At 38.0% G+C, this 17,916-nt stretch overlaps 1 protein-coding gene across 1 annotated transcript; it reads right to left on the reverse strand.

Annotated features, from left to right (window-relative positions):
- Nucleotides 1–343: 343 nt before the first annotated feature.
- Nucleotides 344–3,083, reverse strand: LOC126932763 (serine/arginine-rich splicing factor 1-like). Its single transcript, XM_050751920.1, has one exon. It carries the CDS (start codon nt 2,994–2,996, stop codon nt 2,250–2,252), a length of 747 nt encoding a protein of 248 aa, XP_050607877.1. The 5' UTR covers nt 2,997–3,083; the 3' UTR covers nt 344–2,249.
- Nucleotides 3,084–17,916: the final 14,833 nt, after the last annotated feature.

Below are 17,916 nucleotides of genomic sequence, written 5' to 3' on the forward strand. Positions count from 1 at the left end.
AGACTAAGGCAACACCTAAAAAGAATAATAGGAGGAGGAAGCAGGATTGGGCAAAGAGAGCCTCAGATTATCATGCAGATTTGACACAGTTTCAGTTATACCAATGGCACCTCCACAGCAAATGCTGCTCATAAGCAAAGTCTGGTATTGGGCAGAAATGGCCAGGACCTTGTGTCTGTACCATGCTCAGTCATTGGCTATGGCTTCCCAAGAAAAGCATGGGCTCAGCTCAACAGCTTAGATTCTGGAGGCACTTACAGATGGAGGCTATCAGCTAACTGCACTCCTTGCAATCAAATGGTAAGTTCTTTTTATTTTTTATTTTATTTTATTTATATTTTTCTTTAGTTTTTTAAAAAATGTTTATTTTTTCAAAGAAAAATGGCAATAGCCAATTGGAAACCTACTTATTCTTCAACTCCAATTTTGTTTTCTTTAAATTTAGAAGTGACTTACTGATTTACTATTTTAAACAAACCCTCCCTTTCCCCTTTAAATGTTTACCATCTACTCGTGCTGAATCCTTCCAAGGAGATTGCTCCAGTGTTTATCTCCAGGTCCTCGCTTTGCTCCTTTTACCAAAAAATGCAAAACACAATTCCATCGTGCATCTTAAGGGCTCCAATTGTCAAAAATAGGAAAACAAAAAATCTTTGGAATAACCAATTAAATTGAATAAAAAAATCCACACGAATGCGGTTTGGTTGGGGCAGGAATCCACTCCTATGTTCCTGGTAATCTGATCCCACTCCATGAATCCTGGTAATTCATCCTCCCTATCCTATCCACATTATGATTTGAATCCAATGATCCAGCTCCAAGAATTGGGATCCAGTGAGCCCTCTCCAATCCAAACCTTTATAACCAGCAAAACCAAAAAAGAGGAGGCAAAATGTTAGATATTGTAATCAAAAAAGGTTTCTGGGGAATGATGAGTTATGTCTGTCATCAGTTTAACAGATGCACATCAATAACTATCAAATTTCCCAAAACAAGTTTCTGAATGGTGTTCAGATAAATTTTAGAAACTTAATCATCATAGAGACTAATTGGAAGAAGCATTTTGTAATTACAGTTCAACTGATAATGCCAACACTTGTTACTGTACAGCGTATTACAGGTTTCGTGGTTGCAAGAAGTTATGTAATTTAAGTTTACTGGCATTGCTACCCACCTAAGTCTAAAACTATATCTAATGCTCCCATTTGCAATTTAATTTGTAAATTAAAGTCTTTTAAACATATGAATCAATTATGAATATTAGTTTAAAGGGGAAGGTGAGACTTAAAAGTATTCCCAACTAGATTATCTACACCAATACATTGGAACTCTATATTTTGTCTTAAAAAAATGAAATAGCAATGCTCTATCAGTCACACAGAGGACATGCAGATTTAGCAGTATTGATATTATACTCTATCTTGTTGGATTTAAAGACACCCTGTACCCACATGTACACCAACAGCAGGTCACACATTAACAGTTGTAACTAAGCACTGGGACAAATTAGCCAGTTCTTCCCACATTAGTCCCTATTAAAACAAAAATGGGGGAAAGGGAGCAAAATAAGTTGCTACAAAATGGGCAATATAATTTTGCCACAATTGCCAAGGTTTAAAGAGCAAAGCAATTGTAGCTAAAGATAACTGAATAAAATGTTTGCAAGTGTTTTAAGGAAAATGTATATAATCATTTTTAACCCCTGCCTTTTAGTATAAGGTCAATACTGCCAATTTCATCTGTGACAACAGCACTTGGAGTCATACCATTGCCTCCATTATTGATCTGATCCTCCTCAATCCTCCTGTTGACAATCCTAAAATGATTGAAATGTGCTCCACAATCCTTAATCCAAAGCATTCTTAATCCATCTCTTCAGATATGTCTACAGAAAGACACATGAAAAGCAAGATAAACATAAGAACTTCCCCAGGTAAGGTAACCACAAACACCTCCAACATCCCAGTTCACACAAACCAGGGCAGAATAGACATTTACACAATATCACAGTCTGAAGAGTATGGAGTTAACTAAATTTAAACAATCCTGTCTATGACATCACTTAATATACAATTTATCAAAGACATGAGGGGAATGTAGATGTTAGGAGCAAGGGGATATTACAAGAATGCAATTCAACACTTTAGCCCATTCTGAACAAAACAGTTTGAATTAAAAAATGAAAGATTGTACTGAATAAAGGAAAACTGTATACAACATGGGTTCTACAAAAAGTGTTACCAATCATCTTATGTACGAGAGCGAGATCTGCTATGATGGGGAGAATAGCGTGGTGATCCTCTGCTTCTCCTTGGGGAGTAACTGCGACTCCTGCTGTTGCTTCTGCTACGGCTTCTGCTACGACTACGGCTTCGAGATCGAGATCTTCCATAACTTGGACTTCTGGGCCCATCAACTTTAACCCGGATGTAGGCAGTTTCTCCCTCATGAGATCTAAACTTAGTGTTATCCAGTTTTCGAACTGCATAGGTCATATCTTCTTTCCGTACAAACTCCATGACACCAGTGCCATCTCGGTAAACATCAGCATAACATACATCACCTGCTTCACGCATGTGATCCTTTAAATCCTGCCAACTTCCACTTGGAGGCAGTCCAGTGACAACCACTCTATTTTCAGACCGCCTGGATGGGGGGCCATAGCGACCTCGGGGAGCTCCGCCACCTCCACCCCCGCTGCCGCCTCGGCCTGTTCCACGGCCGCTTGGAGGAAACTCCACCCGCAGACGGTACCCATAGTAATCATAGCCGTCGCGACCATACACCACGTCTTCCGCGTCTCGCAGGTCCTCGAACTCAACGAAGGCGAAGGGCGGTCCCCCGCGGCGATTCTTGAGGTCGATGTCGCGGATAGCGCCGTATTTATAGAACACGTCCTCAATGTCCTTGGTTCGGATGTCTGGAGGTAAGTTACCCACGTAGATGCGGCAATCGTTGTTCCCTGCGGGCCCACGAATCACACCACCTCCCGACATGGCGGTGACGAAAAGCGCGGACTCGAGAACAGGCCTTCCCACCAAGCCTAGCGCACCGCAGAGCGAGCCCGCAGTGGCACCACGTCTCCCAGGTAAGTTCTTTTTAAAGAGGTGACCAGAACAGTGACCCTCCATGACTGCCACAGTGGAAAATCCCCTTAATTATTTAATAAGGTAAGCATAACTCTAACACCAAGTGTGTGCAGGTATAAAGTTTAAACAAAATACTAGGGAATACAAGAAAGCAAACCCAAGAAACCATAATAAAATTATAATATAATAAAATCCTGTAAATATAGGAATCATTATAATAAGGTGATTAAGTGCAACAAAATATATAAAATCAATAGCCTTTTGTAATAGCAATAAGCATCTAGAAGTATAAATAATAAAATGATTGCTTTCAATTGGAAACAAAAATCATAAAATGCTTAGAAATAAGCATGATATTGGCATAGCAATAGGCAAAACATTTCAGTTATTGGGTATATATCCAAAAGAATTGAAAGCAGGGACTCAAATAGGTATTTGGATATCCACAATAGCCAAAAGATGAAAGTAACTCAAGTGTTCACTGATGGATGAATGGATAAAATGGAATATTATTCAGCCTATAAAGGAAGGAAATTCTGATATATGCTAATACAATGTTATGCCAATATAACATTATGCTAATGTAAGGTTCATGAATGAACCTTATGAATATCATGCTACGTGAAATAAGTCAGTCACAAAATTATATCATGCATATGAATTATATGCAAATTCATAAAGACAGAATTTGTAAAGATAGAAAGTCAAATTCATAAAGATAGAAAGTAGAACAGTGGCTGCCAGGGGCTGGAAGGACAGGAAATAGGGAGTTAGTGTTTAATGAGAACAGAGTTTCCGTTTGGGAAGATGATAAAGTTCTGGAGATAAATGGTGGTGATGGTTCCACAAAAATATAAATGTACTTAATGCTACTAAATTGTACACTTAAAAATAGTTAAAAACAGGTTAAAGAGAATAGATAAACTCAATCTGAGTATTTAAGTGACAAATGTGATATCTCAATTCAGTAGGAAAAGGATGGTTTATTTGATACATAGTACTGACTCAAATGGCCAATCATCTGCAAAAAATAAACCTGGACCCTGATCTTGATATCTGAAATTGTTCATGAGAAGTTGAAATAGTTGCAAAAAATATAATTTAAGCATATTATAAATCTTGACTTCAGAAATAAAGCTATAACTTCACTCATTTAAACATATTCATAGAATCTTATTAGTATAATGATTTTATACACATTATCACTTATTTTTAAAAATAAATGAATAAGCTCTTTTCTAAATCTTTCCTTTTAATCTTTGGTCTCAAGTTTTCATTACATTTTCATTTCAGAATTTTATCTAAATGTAATATTTATTTGTCCTAGTCAAGGCACCAGACATTTAAGAGAGCGTACTAAAGATCAGTTAAGTTTGTAGCTGACTTGGATGCTATCAGTAGACATAGAGTGAGATCTACAAAACCCAAAATTACTTCAGCAAAACTACTAAGCAAAACCAAAGAATCAGGAGCTACAATAAATGTGTGTTCAGGGAGTGGCATAAGCAAGATAGCAGCATAGGAGGTCCCAGTCCTCACTACTCACTACAGAAAGTTCAACTAGCAACTATCCACAGACAAGAACACCTTTGTGAAAACCTCAAAACTTGGGAATAAGCCTGAGACACCTTCATAGATCACAGAATCCAATGAAAAATGGCATCAGGAGGGTAGGAGAAATAGTTTCACTTTGGCTGTGTCACCCACCTCCCCAACTTGGCACAGCACCAAACAGAGAGGATTATCCTAGGCCCACAGTTTCTACAGTAGAAAAAGAGAACTGGAGGCAAATATCCAGTTGCCAAAGTATAATGAGATGCTTCATGGGAAGCCCACTCAAGTCTTACTTCATGGGGGAAAATGAGGGTAATGGCATGACTAGATCACCTAGGGTCAGGTAGAAACAAAGCGAGGAAAAGAGCTCACAGAGACCAGCACAGAAATCTTCGTTGTAGCTCTGTGTACCTGCCAGCAATGGCACCACATCAGAGGTACCAGCCATTACCTAGCACACTGGCAAAGCTAAGCTGGTTGTTCCCAGAAATGGTGGGAAGTTCTACTTGGCTTGTATCCCTAGATTGCCAGCCTCATGCCCAGTCTTTTACCCCACCCAAAGGCCCCACCCAGAGAGAAAGACACCCTCCACAGCCCATTTTGGTAAAAGGCAGAAGATAGATCTGCCCCCATGGGAGTGTAAAGAGCACTTGACTCAGCCTCAGAGACCACCCCAAGGCCCTTCCAAGAGGAAAGAGATCTGGCATGGTGCATTTTGGCAAAGTTCAGGGGCTAGACCTTCCCTACCTGGGAGTTCAAACAGTGGTTCAGTCCAACCTCAAAGCCTACTCCAATTCCCTACCCAGGCTGGGAGGCAAACCTCAACTGTGTATTTCTACTAAGCATAGTGGCTGCTGCCATCTATCCTAAGCAGTGATTCCACCTAGCCTTAGGGACTAGCCTGCAACCCTATTTTACTGCAGAATGCAAATAGCAGTACCACCTGGCCAGAAAATACACCCTATGACCCATCCCAATCAGAGACAATTGTGGTGTCCAGTCAGCACCTCTGCCCGACTGCAGAATCCAGCCAGCAGCCCCACCTAAACTCAGAGCAAAGACGGTGGCCCAGCCATCTAGAGAACCCAAAAGCAAGCTCTGCCTGCCCAGGGTTCTTATCAGCTGGCCCATCCAGAATCACAGGCTACACGAAACAGTGAAGGTCTATTTCTGCTTAATAACATCTGTAAAACTGAAAGAGGTGAGTGTCTCCTCAAACGTACAGACATCAACACAAGGACACAAAGACCACAAAAAAAAGGGAATCATGACACTTCCAAAAGGAAATAATAAAGCCCCCAAAATAGACCCTGCAGAAATGAAGATCTATGGAATGACTGGTAAAGAGTTCAGAATAATCTTCTTAAAGAAGTGAGGTGAACAAAAACCATACATATAGAAAATTAAACAAATAGAAAACATGTGAAATCAATGAGAAATTTGACAATGAAATAGAAGCAATTAAAAAAAAAACAAATAGAAAATTTGAGCTTAATACAATGACTGAACTAAAAAATGCAACAAAAAAACTTCAACAGTAGGCTCATAAAGCATAAGAATCAATGAACTCAAAGATAGAACATTGTAAATCATCTCGGCAGAAGATCAAAAAGAAAAAATTAAGAAGGAAGAAAGCCTACATTATAAGGCATCATCAAGAGATCAAAAGTTGATAGAATAGGATTTCCAGAAACAGGAGAGAATAGAAGCCAGAAAACTATTTAAAGAAATAATGGCTGAAGACTTCCTATATCTGGGGAAAGGCACAAATATTGAGGTATGGGAAGTCCAGAGATCTCCAATCAAATTCAACTGAAAGAGGAGTTCACCATGACACATAATAATCAAACTATCAAAAATCAAAGAAAAAGAAAAAATTGTGAAAACAGGAAGAGATAAGAAACATACCATATACAAGGTAGTTCAAATAAAGCTACCAGCAGATTTCTCAGCAGATCCCTGAAAGACCATTAGAGAGCAGAATGATATAAAGTGCTGAAGGGAAAAAATTACCAAGAATATTTACCCAAAAAAGCTGTCCTTTATAAATGAGGAAGAGATAAAAACTTTCCCAGACAAACAAAAGCTAATGGAGTACATCACCACTAAGCCTGCCTCTTACAGGAATTTCTAAAAAAAATTCTTTAAGCTGAATCAAAATGCTGCTAAGTAATAACATAAAACATAAGAAAGCATAAAACTCATGATATAAGTAATACAGAGTCATATTCTGAATACCCTAGGACTGTAATAGTGTGTAAAGCAATTTCATCTCTAGTATGATGGTTAAAGGACAAATCTATAAAAACAGCTATAGCTAAAATAAATTGTCAAGGAAGACAGTTTACAAAATAATGTAAATTTTGACATAAAAAATATAAAATGGTGAAGGGGAGTAAAAATGTAGAATTGTGGTGTGAGATAAAAATTAATTTATCAGCTTGAAATAGCCTGGTATAGGTATACAATGTCTATGTTAGCCTCATGATAACCACAAAGCAATACTCTATAGCAGATACAGAAAAAATAAATAGAAAAGATTAAAAGCATTCCACTATAGAAAACCATCAAACCACAAAGGAAGCAACACAGAAAAAAGCAAAATAAAACAACCAGAAGACAAATTACAAAATAGCAGTAGTATGTCATTACTTATCAATGATGATTTTGAATATAAATGGATTATATTCTCCAGCAAAAAGACAGTAGCTGAATGCATAAATAAATAAGACCCAATTATATGATGCTTATTAAGAAGCTCTCCTCACCTTTCAGGACACAGACTGAAAGTGAAGACATGGGAAAAAAAAACATTATAAGCAAATGGAAATGAAAAGAAAGGAATGGTAGCCATACTTATATCAGACAAAATAGACTTCAAGTCAAACTGTAAAAAGAAACAAAGCAGGTCATTATATAATGATAAAAGGGTTAATTTATCAAGAGAATATAGCAATCGTAAATACATATGTACTCAACATCAGAGTACCTAAATACATAAAGCACATATTAATATATGTGAAAGGGGAGATAGTCAATAATACAATAGTAGTAGAGGACCTCAATACTCCAACTTTTAACAATGAACAGATCATCTATACAGAAATTAATACGAAAATATTGAACTTGAACTACACTTTAGACCACATAAACCTAACAGACATATATACAGAACATTTTATTCAATTGCAATGAAATATACATTATTCTTAAGCACCCATGGGACATTCTCCAGGATAGATCATATGTTAGGCCACAAAACAAGTGTGAACAAATTTAAGAAAACTGAAATCCTATCATCTTTTCTGATCACAATGGTATGAAACTAGAAATTGATAACAGGATACAAACTGGAAAATTCACAAATATGTAGGAATTAAGCTGCATAATTCTGAACAACTGATATGATTAGGCTTTGTGTCCCCATCCAAATCTCCTCTTGAATTGTAATACCCATATTCCTCATACGTTGAGGGAGGTACCTGGTGGGAAGTGATTGGATCATGGGGACAGTGTCCCCCATGCTGTTCTTTTAATAGTAAGTTCTCAGAAGATCTGATAGTTTCATAAGTGTCTGAGCATTCCTCCTTCACACATTGGCTCTCTGTCACCTGCTGCCATGTAAGATATACCTCTTCCCCTTCTTCCATGATTGTAAGTTTCCTGAGGCCTCCCCAGCTATGTGGAACTGTGAGTCAATTAAACCTCTTTCCTTTATAAATTACCCAGTCTCAGGTATTTCTTCATAACAGTGTGAAAATGAACTAATACAGTTAATTGGTACTAGGAGTGGGGTACTGATATAGAGACAGTTGAAAATGTGGAAGTGACTTTGGAACTGGGTAACAGGCAGAGGTTGGAACAGTTTGGAAGGCTCCAAAGAAAACATAAAGATGTGAGAAAGTTTGGAATTTCCTAGAGACTTGTTGAATGGTTTTAACCAAAATGCTAATAATGAGGTAGACAATGAAGTCAAGGCTAAGGTGGTCTCAGATGGAGATGAGGGACTTCTTGGGAACTGGAGCAAAGGTCACTCTTGCTATGCTTTTGCAAAGGGACTGGCAGCATTTTGCCCTTGCCCTAGAGATCTGTGGAACTTTCAAATTAAGAGAGATGATTTAGGGTATCTGGTGGAATAAATTTCTAAGCAGCAAAGCATTAGAAAGGTGATCTAGTTGATTTTAAAAGTGTTAAGTCTTACGCATTCACAAAGAGATGGTTTGAAATTGGAACTTATATATAAAAGGGAAGCAGAGTGTAAAAGTTTGAAAAATTTGCAGCCTGACCATGAAGTAGAAAAGAAAAACCCATTTTCTGGAAAACAATTCAAGCCAGCTGCAGAAATGTGCATGAGTAATGAGGAGCCGAATGTTAATAGCCAAGATGATGGAGAAAATGTCTCCAGGGAATCTCAGAGGCTTTCACAGCAGCCCCTCCTATCACAGGCCCACAGGCCTAGGAGGAAACAATGTTTTCGTGGGCCGAGCCCAGGGATTTGCTGCTGCTCTGTGCAGTCTCAGGACTTGGCACCCTGCATCCCAACCATGACTAAAAGGGGCCATCATACAGCTCAGACTGTTGCTTCAGAGGGTATAAGCCCCAAGCCTTGGTGGCTTACATGTGGTGTTGGGTCTGTGGGTGCGCAGAAGCCAAGAATTGAGGTTTGGGAACCTCCATGTAAATTTCAAAGGATGTATGGAAATGCCTGGATGTCCAGGCAGAAGTTTGTTGCAGGGGTGGAACCTTCATGAAGAACCTCTCCTAAGGCAGTGCAGAAGGGATATGTGGGGTTGGAGCCCCCATATAGAGTCCTCACTGGGGCACTGTCTAGTGGAGCTGTAAGAAGAGGGCCGCCATCCTCCAGACCCCAGAATGATGGATCAGCTGACAGCTTGCATGTGCACATGGAAAAGCTACAGACACTGAATGCCAGCTCGTGAAAGCAGCTGGGAGGGGGGCTGTACCCTTCAAAGCCACAAGGATGGAGCTGCCTGAGTCCATGGAAGCCATCTTTTGCATCAGCATGTCCCGGATGTAAGACATGGAGTCAAAGGAGATCATTTTGGAGCTATAAGATGTAATGACTGCCTGCTGGATTTCAGACTTGCATGGGGCCTGTAGCCCCTTTGTTTTGGCCAATTTATCCCATTCAGAATGGGAGCAATTATTCAATGCCTGTACCCCAGCTACTAGGGAGGCTGAGACCAGAGAATCACTTGAGCTCAAAAAGTGGAAGTTGCAGTGAGCTGAGGTCATGCCACTATACTCCAGTCTGGGTGACAGAGTGAGACTCTGTCTCAAAAAAAAAAAAAAAAGACATTTGAGGACTGTTGGAAAGACATGATTGGTTTTAAATGTGAGGACATGAGATTTGAAGTGGCCAGAAGTGCAATGATGTGGTTAGGCTTTGTAACCACACCCAAATGTTATCTTGAATTAAAATCCCGATGATCCCCACATGTTGAGGGAGAGACATGGTGGGAGGTGACTGAATCATGGTGGCAATGCCCCCCATGCTATTCTTGTAATAGTGAGTGAATTTTCACGAGATCTGGTGGTTTTATAAGTGTCTGAGAGTTTCTCCTTTACACACTCACTTGCTCTCGCCTGTTGCCATATATGACATGCCTCTTCCCCTTCTGCCATTATTGTAAGTTTCCTGAGGTCTCCCCAGCCATGTGGAACTGTGAGTCAATTAAACCCTTCTCCTTTATAAATTATCCAGTCTCAGGTATTTTTTTACAGCAGTGTGACAATGAACTAATACAACAACCAATGGATCAAAGAAGTAATTAAAAGGGAAATAAAAAGAATTTTTGAAACAAATGATAATGGAAGCAGGACATACCAAAATTTATGGGAGGTAGGAAAAGCAGTTCTAAGAGAGACATTTATAGCAATAAGTGCCTAAATAAAAAAAGACAATCTCTAATAAACAACCTAACATTATGCCTTAAGGAACTAGAAAAAGAACAACTAAACCCAAAGTTAGCAGAAGGAAGGAAATAAAATCAGAACAGAAATAAAAGAAATAGAGATTAGAAAAACAATAGAAAAAAAATCAATAAAACCAAGAGTTGGTTTTTTACAAGATAAACAAAATAGATAAATATTTAGCGAAACTAAAAAATAAAGAGAAGGCCAGGTGCGGTGGCTCACGCCTGTAATCCCAGCACTTTGGGAGGCTGAGGTGGGTGGACCACATGGTCAGGAGATTGAGACCATGTTGGCTAACATAGTGAAATCCCATCTCTACTGAAAAAATACAAAAAATTAGCCAGGCATGGTGGCAGGCACCTGTAATCCCAGCTACTTGGGAGGCTGAGGCAGGAGAATGGTGTGAACCTGGGAGGTGGAGCTTGCACTGAGCCAAGATCACACCACTGCACTCCAGCCTGGGTGACAGAGTGAGACTCCATCTCAAAAAAAAAATAAATAAATAAAAATAAATAAAGAGCAAAGACTCAAATAAATATAATCATCAATTAAAGAGAAAAAAATTATAACTAAAATCACAGAAATATACAGGATCATAAGAGGTTACCATGAACAATTATATCCAATAAATTGGATAATCAAGAATAAATACATTCCCAGATACATACAACCCACCAAGGTTGAATCATAAAGAAAGAAAATCTGAACAGACTAACAGTGAGTAAAGAGATTGAATCAGTAATAAAAAGTCTCCGATCAAAGAAACATCCAATACCCAATGGCTTCATGGATGAATTCTACGAAACAGATTAAAAATAACTAATACATATCCTTCTCAAAATCTTCCAAAAAATTGAAGAAGATGGAATATTTTCAAACTCTTTTTGATCCCAGCATTACAATGATGCCAAAGTCAGACAAGGATACTAGAAGCAAAGAAAATTATGGGCCAGTATATAACCCTGATAAATATAAATACAAAAATCCTCAACAAAATAGCAGCAAACCAAATTTAATAATACATTAAGAGGATAACTCAATATATTCACGTAGGATTTGCCTGTAGAAGGCAAGATGGTTCAAGATATATAACTCTACAAGTTTAACACATCACATTGACAGAATAAAGGACAAAAATGATATATTTATCTCACTAGATGCAGAAAAAGCATTTAAGAAAATTAAACATTTTATGATAAACACTCTCAACACATTAGGTTTAGAAATTTAGAAATCAACACAATAAAGGCTATATATGACAAGCCCAGAGATAACATTATATTCAGTGGTAAAAAGTTGAAAGCTTTTCCTTTAAGATCAGAAACAAGACAAAGATGCCCATTCTCATCATTTCTGTTTAATATTGTACCGAAAGTCCTTGCCAGAGTAATTAGGCAAGATAAATATATAAGGCATCCAAACAGGAAAGGCAGAGGTGAAACTGTCACTGCTGATAACCTGCTTTTATATTCAGAAAACCCTAATAGCTCCATCGAAAAAACTGTTTGAACTAATAAACAAATAAAGTTGTAGGATATAAAATCAACACATAAAATCAGTAGCATTTCTATACACTAACAACAACTATTTGAAAATAAATCAAGAAAACAATTTCATATACAAAAGCATCAAAAAGAATAAAATACTTAGAAATAAATTTAACCAAGGAGGTAAAATATCTGTATGCAAAACCCTGTCACTACAAAAAATACAGAAATTAGTTGGGTGTGGTGGTATGTGACTGTGGTCCCAGCTACTTGGGAGGCTGATGTAAGAGGATGGCTTGAGCCTGGGAAGCAGAGGCTGCAGTGAGCTGAGATCATGCCACTGCACTCCAGCCTGGGTAATAAAGCCAGATCCTGTCTAAAAAAAAAAAAAAAAAAAAAAAAAAAAAAAAAAAAAAAAAAAAAAAAAAAATCTGTATACTGAAAACTATGAAACTTTGATGAGAAAAATTGAAGAAGACATAAAAAAATGAAAATATATTCCATGTTCATGGATTGGAAAAATTAACATTATTACAATGTTCATACTACCCAAAGTGATCTACAGATTAAATGTAATCCCTATCGAAATTCCAATGTGAGTTTTCAAAAAAAAAAAAAAAGTAAAAACCATGCTAAAATTCATATAGAACCAAAAAAGTCTATGAATAGTCAAGGCAATCTTGAGCAAAAAGAACAAATCCAGAGACTTTGTACTACCTGACTTCAAATACTATTGCAAAGCCATAGTAATCAAAACAGTATGGTACTGGCATAAAAATGGATACATAGACCAATGGAAAAGTATAGCAAGCCCAGAAACAAACCCACATATTTACGGTCAATTGATTTTCAACAAAGGTGCCAAGAATACATAATGGGAAAAGGACAGCGTCTTCAATAAATGATGTCAGATAAACTGGATATCCATATGCTGAAAAATGAAATTAGACCCTTATCTCACACCATATTTTAAAAACTTCAAAATGGATTAAAGATGTAATCATACAACCTGAAACTGCAAAACCACTAGAAGAAAACATATGGGAAAAATGACATGACATTAATCTGGGCAATAATTTTTTGGATTTGACCCCAAAACCTCAGGCAACAAAACAAAAACAGACAGATAAAATTACATCATGTAAAAAGCTTCTGGATTCCTTTGGATTTTAATAGACATCTCAAAATCAACATATCCATAATCAATTTTCTAATCTTTCTTTCCAAAGTTGCTCCACTGCAGCCTTTGCCATCTTGTTGATAGCAACTCCATTTTTTCTAGTCGCTTAGAACCAAAACCTTAGAGATATTCCTGAGTCCTCTCCTACTCTCACATAGCACATCCAATATATCACAATATCTTTCTGGATCTACCTTAAATATATATCCTGAATCCAACATTTCTTAACATTTCCTCTTATGTGACTTCAGTATGAGCCACCACAATATCCTAAATGCCCCTAACAACCTTTTGTGTTATACTTGTAGCTCCCAGGAATCTATTCCCTATACAGAAGTTGAGTAATAACGTCATGCCTCTGTAGTCCTCTAATGGCCATCTATTTTAGTCAAAATAAAAGACAAAGTCCTCTACAAGGCCTTACATGTTCTAGTCTCCTCCTGACACCACACTTCCCTGACTATTCTTGCTGTGCTTCCTGAATTTGTTCCACCCACAGTGGTCGTCTAGCTATTCCTCACAATGCCAGAATATCTTCTTTTTACTGCTTGTATCTCTCCCATTTTAGTCTTTGTGTTACAGTTCCTGCTGTCTGGAACCTCAGACAGCCACATGGAACATCCCCGCATTCTTCAAATTTTCCTCAATTATCACCCTCTCAGCACAATCTCTCCCTACCACCCTATTTAAAATTGCAATCCCCTACATCACTTCTCTTGCAAGGCTCTACTTCCTAACCTCTAACTCTGCTTGACTTACTCATTTTTCCCAAAGCACGTATCACACTTTGCTTACTTACACCCCCATAATGTGAATTTCAGGAGACCAGGTGTATGTGTGTGTGTGCATGTGAATAATATCTTTTATTCACTGACATATCCAAGAAACTCGTAAAGAATCTAGCACAAAGAGGTGCTCAATGAATACATGTAGAATGAGCTTACAATAAAAAAAAACTGCATAAGCTGGGATTTAAAACTTTTTATCTTCAACTCATGATCATAAAGCTCTAATTAAAAATCTTCTGGATTGGGCTATCATTATAATAATTACTACTATACAACTGATCAAATGACAGAAAGATATTTTAAATTTTGATAATAATTAAACAAACAAACTTTATTGATAAAACACCATAATGAGACAAACCATGATCACATTTTTCTTCTTCATTTAATGAAGAAAGGTATATACTGGGATAAATTAAATGGTAAAGAGTTGTTCTTTTATTTTTTTAAAGGAGGTAGGAATTTTTGAAACATTTTATAAGATTAGGATTGATTATAATTGGAATAAATAATTCATTATATTTACTTAATAAAACAGGATTTACATGCTTTGCTTAATACCACCTAATCTGAAAGAAATTAGGTGAAAATCTTATTGGTGAGTTTCATCTATTGTGTTTTGAAAAATTTAGTAACACCAACAGATATTTCAGTTACATTTTAAAAAGTCAGTACCAGTAAACTTCACTGCTTTTGTTTTTCCAAGAAGCTTTGCTTTCTAGCTAATGACATGCCCTGGGAATAGGTAATGAGTATGGCTAAGACTTTCTTATTCTTAAATGTAGGAAAGGACTGCTTTTAGCTTTCAATATTTCTCTTTTTTTTTTTTTTTTTTTTTTTTTTTGAGACAGAGTCTCTCGCTGTCACCCAGGCTGGAGTGCAGTGGCATGATCTTGGCTCACTGCAACCTCTGCCTGCCTCCTGGCTTCAAGCGATTCTTGTGCCTCAGCCTCCCAAGTAGCTGGGATTATAGGCACACACCATCACAGCTGGCTAATTTTTTGTAGTTTTAGTAGAGACAGGGTTTCACCATGTTGCCCAGGCTGGTCTCGAATTCCTGAGCTCAGGCAATCCACCCACCTCAGCCTCCCAAAGTGCTAGGATTACAGGCGTGAGCCACCGCACCTGGCCAGCATTCAATATTTCTTATTAATACTTTCCTTCCTTTGCTCTTAGTGTACTTTCCTTAAGTGCACATATTCATTAACAATATCTGAGGGCATGGAGGAGGCACAGTCTTTAAATGAAAATCACCACTAGTCCTACCACTCAATTCTACTATATATCTAAATTTAAAACATCCTAACATGGGCCAAAGTATGGCATCCTTACCCACTTTTCATCCATAACATACAGAAAAGAGAAATTCCCCATAGGTTGTGGTAACTTGATTAATCAATCAAAAAAGGCTTCCCCTTGATTTATGGAGCCCAGAGTGCATACCATTTGAGATGTATGTGCTTTCATTTCATAAAGTGAGAGAAGGACTGTTATGAAGTCATGTGAGTTCCCACTCAATTTTTGGAAAGAGTAGAAAATGGAGAATATAGACATTGATTCCTTTGAAATTATTTCTATTTCTGTACCCCCTAGAAAGTTTTCATATCCCTTGAAGGTATCCTACCCCAGTTTGAAGATTACTGATAAAGTGCATTTCACTCCACTTCTCTACTGTGACTAAATGTACACTGCTGTGCTTATCCAATCTTACACAAAATCACTAAAACTTTTCATAGTAAGATCTAGCTCAGAGGATCTACTTGTTTAAATTCTTTTCTTTTTTTTTTTTTTTTTTTTGAGATAGAGTCTCACTCTGTTGCCCAGGCTGGAGTGCAATGGTGCAATCTCGGCTGACCGCAACTTCTACCTCACCAGTTCAAGTGATTCTCCTGCCTCAGCCTCCAGAGTATCTGGGACTACAGGCACCTGCCACCATGCCTGGCTAATTTTTTTGTATTTTTAGTAGAGTTGTGGTTTCACCGTGTTAGCCAGGATGGTCTCAATCTCCTGACCTTGTGATCCGCCTGCCTCGGTCCTGGGATTACAGGTGTGAGCCACCATGCCTGGCCTACTTGTTTAAATTCTTATGCAGGATTTCTTCATAATACATTGTACCAATGCTGTTCACTAGAATTTTGCTTATAACTAGCTTCTATGGATAGCTGCTCACTGAATTACTCACTTTGAGAAGGTAGTTTTGATTCTTTGGGTCAGGTATATGATGGTAAAGTTGGGGAAGCACCATCTTAGAAAAAGTCTCTTATGCTCCAGGAATGATGTCATGAAGTGCTAATTTCACAACTGCAATTCTTGAAGATTCTCAAGTTTTCTAATATAAACTTTTCACAGATCAGTTACTCATTCATCTCATGAAAAATGATAAGAATACTGTGTTATATGTCTGCCTACTCACTGGATGTAATGAAATATTTAAATGGCCACCTTTAGGTATCATACTTTGAGTGCTCACTTGCACGTCCACTGGATAATAATAGAAACTAATATGTATTGAGCATTAGCATATGTTGTAAAGAAAAATAGTCTAAAGGGACAAAAAAAAAAAAAGAAATGGTATCTGCCTCTCTTCTTCCTAATCCAGACTAAATTGACCAAGGAAAATGTAAAAATAAGGAAAAGTTGCATTGGTATTTAAAGCTAAAAGAAGAATGCCAGATGACACAAACATTGAAAAATATTTTAATAAAGCTCTAAATTAAAGAAATATACTCCAAGAAGCTTGCCATTTGCATTTACAAGAAAACAGCACTGCCTTTTGAGAATAAAGAAAAGGAGACTCCAAACCCCCCAGTCATTTCTCCTAACTTAAAGAAAAACCATGAGACCAATAGGAAATATGCCATTGGGAATCCGTCTGTCTGCCCTAAATGACAAAACGTAAAGGCTGCAACAGGGCTCTGTAGAGACCAGCATCTGGGGTAAACAGAAGTCTTGTGGCAGTAATGAGATAGAAGTGGAATGAGGCTGAAGAGAAGGTGGTAATGACAGGTGAAGCCAGGTGGACTTTCTGGGTCGAGGGAGGACTTTTCTGTCTGGCTAGAGGATTTTAAAAGCACCAATCAGCACTCTGTGTCTAGCTAAAGGATTATAAATGCACCAATCAGCACTCTGTAAAATGGACCAATCAGCGCTCTTAAAATGGACCAATCAGCAGGATGTGGGTGGGGCTAAATAAGGGAATAAAAGCTGGCCACCCAAGCTAGCAGTGGCAACCTGCTCAGGTCTCTTTCCATGCTGTGGAAGCTTTGTTCTTTCACTCTTCACAATAAATCTTGCTGCTGCTCACTCTTTGGGTCTGCACTACCTGTAAGAGCTGTAACACACACTGCGAAGGTCCGTGGCTTCACTCCTGAAGTCAACAAGACCACAAACCCACCGGAAGGAAGAAACTCGGACACGTCTGAACATCTGAAGGAACAAACTCCGGACACACCATCTTTAAGAGCTGTAACACTCACTGCGAGGGTCCGTGGCTTCATTCTTGAAGTAAGCAAGACCAAGAACCCACCGGAAGGAATAAATTCTAGACACAGTAATATCACCCAGAGTGGTACACCTAATACTTTAATAGAGTGAGCAACTGAACCTACAACAGTATCCCTTAACTTGGGCCTACTGGATATCCAATAAAAATCTTGGTGCCTTTCCTTCTCTTTTGAGTGTGAAAGGCAGACACACTCAAAAGCTTTCACTAGAATGTTCTGCTCTTCCTCCTCTGCTGTGTCTGCTAATTATGATTCCTTTGCAAGGAAGGTTGGTAGGGCAAGGTTCCCTGAAACTCAAAGTAAAATGATTATAATGATAGATGTGAATAGAAACCACATGAGATTTGAGGGCAGAGGTGTGAAAAACAGATGTTTGTT

Source organism: Macaca thibetana, chromosome 12 (assembly GCF_024542745.1).
Source record: "Macaca thibetana thibetana isolate TM-01 chromosome 12, ASM2454274v1, whole genome shotgun sequence".
NCBI lineage: Eukaryota > Metazoa > Chordata > Mammalia > Primates > Cercopithecidae > Macaca > Macaca thibetana.

Excerpts from the sequence above, each read along its gene's own strand:
- LOC126932763 (XM_050751920.1), bottom strand. The coding sequence starts at position 2,996 with ATGTCGGGAGGTGGTGTGATTCGTGGGCCCGCAGGGAACAACGATTGC.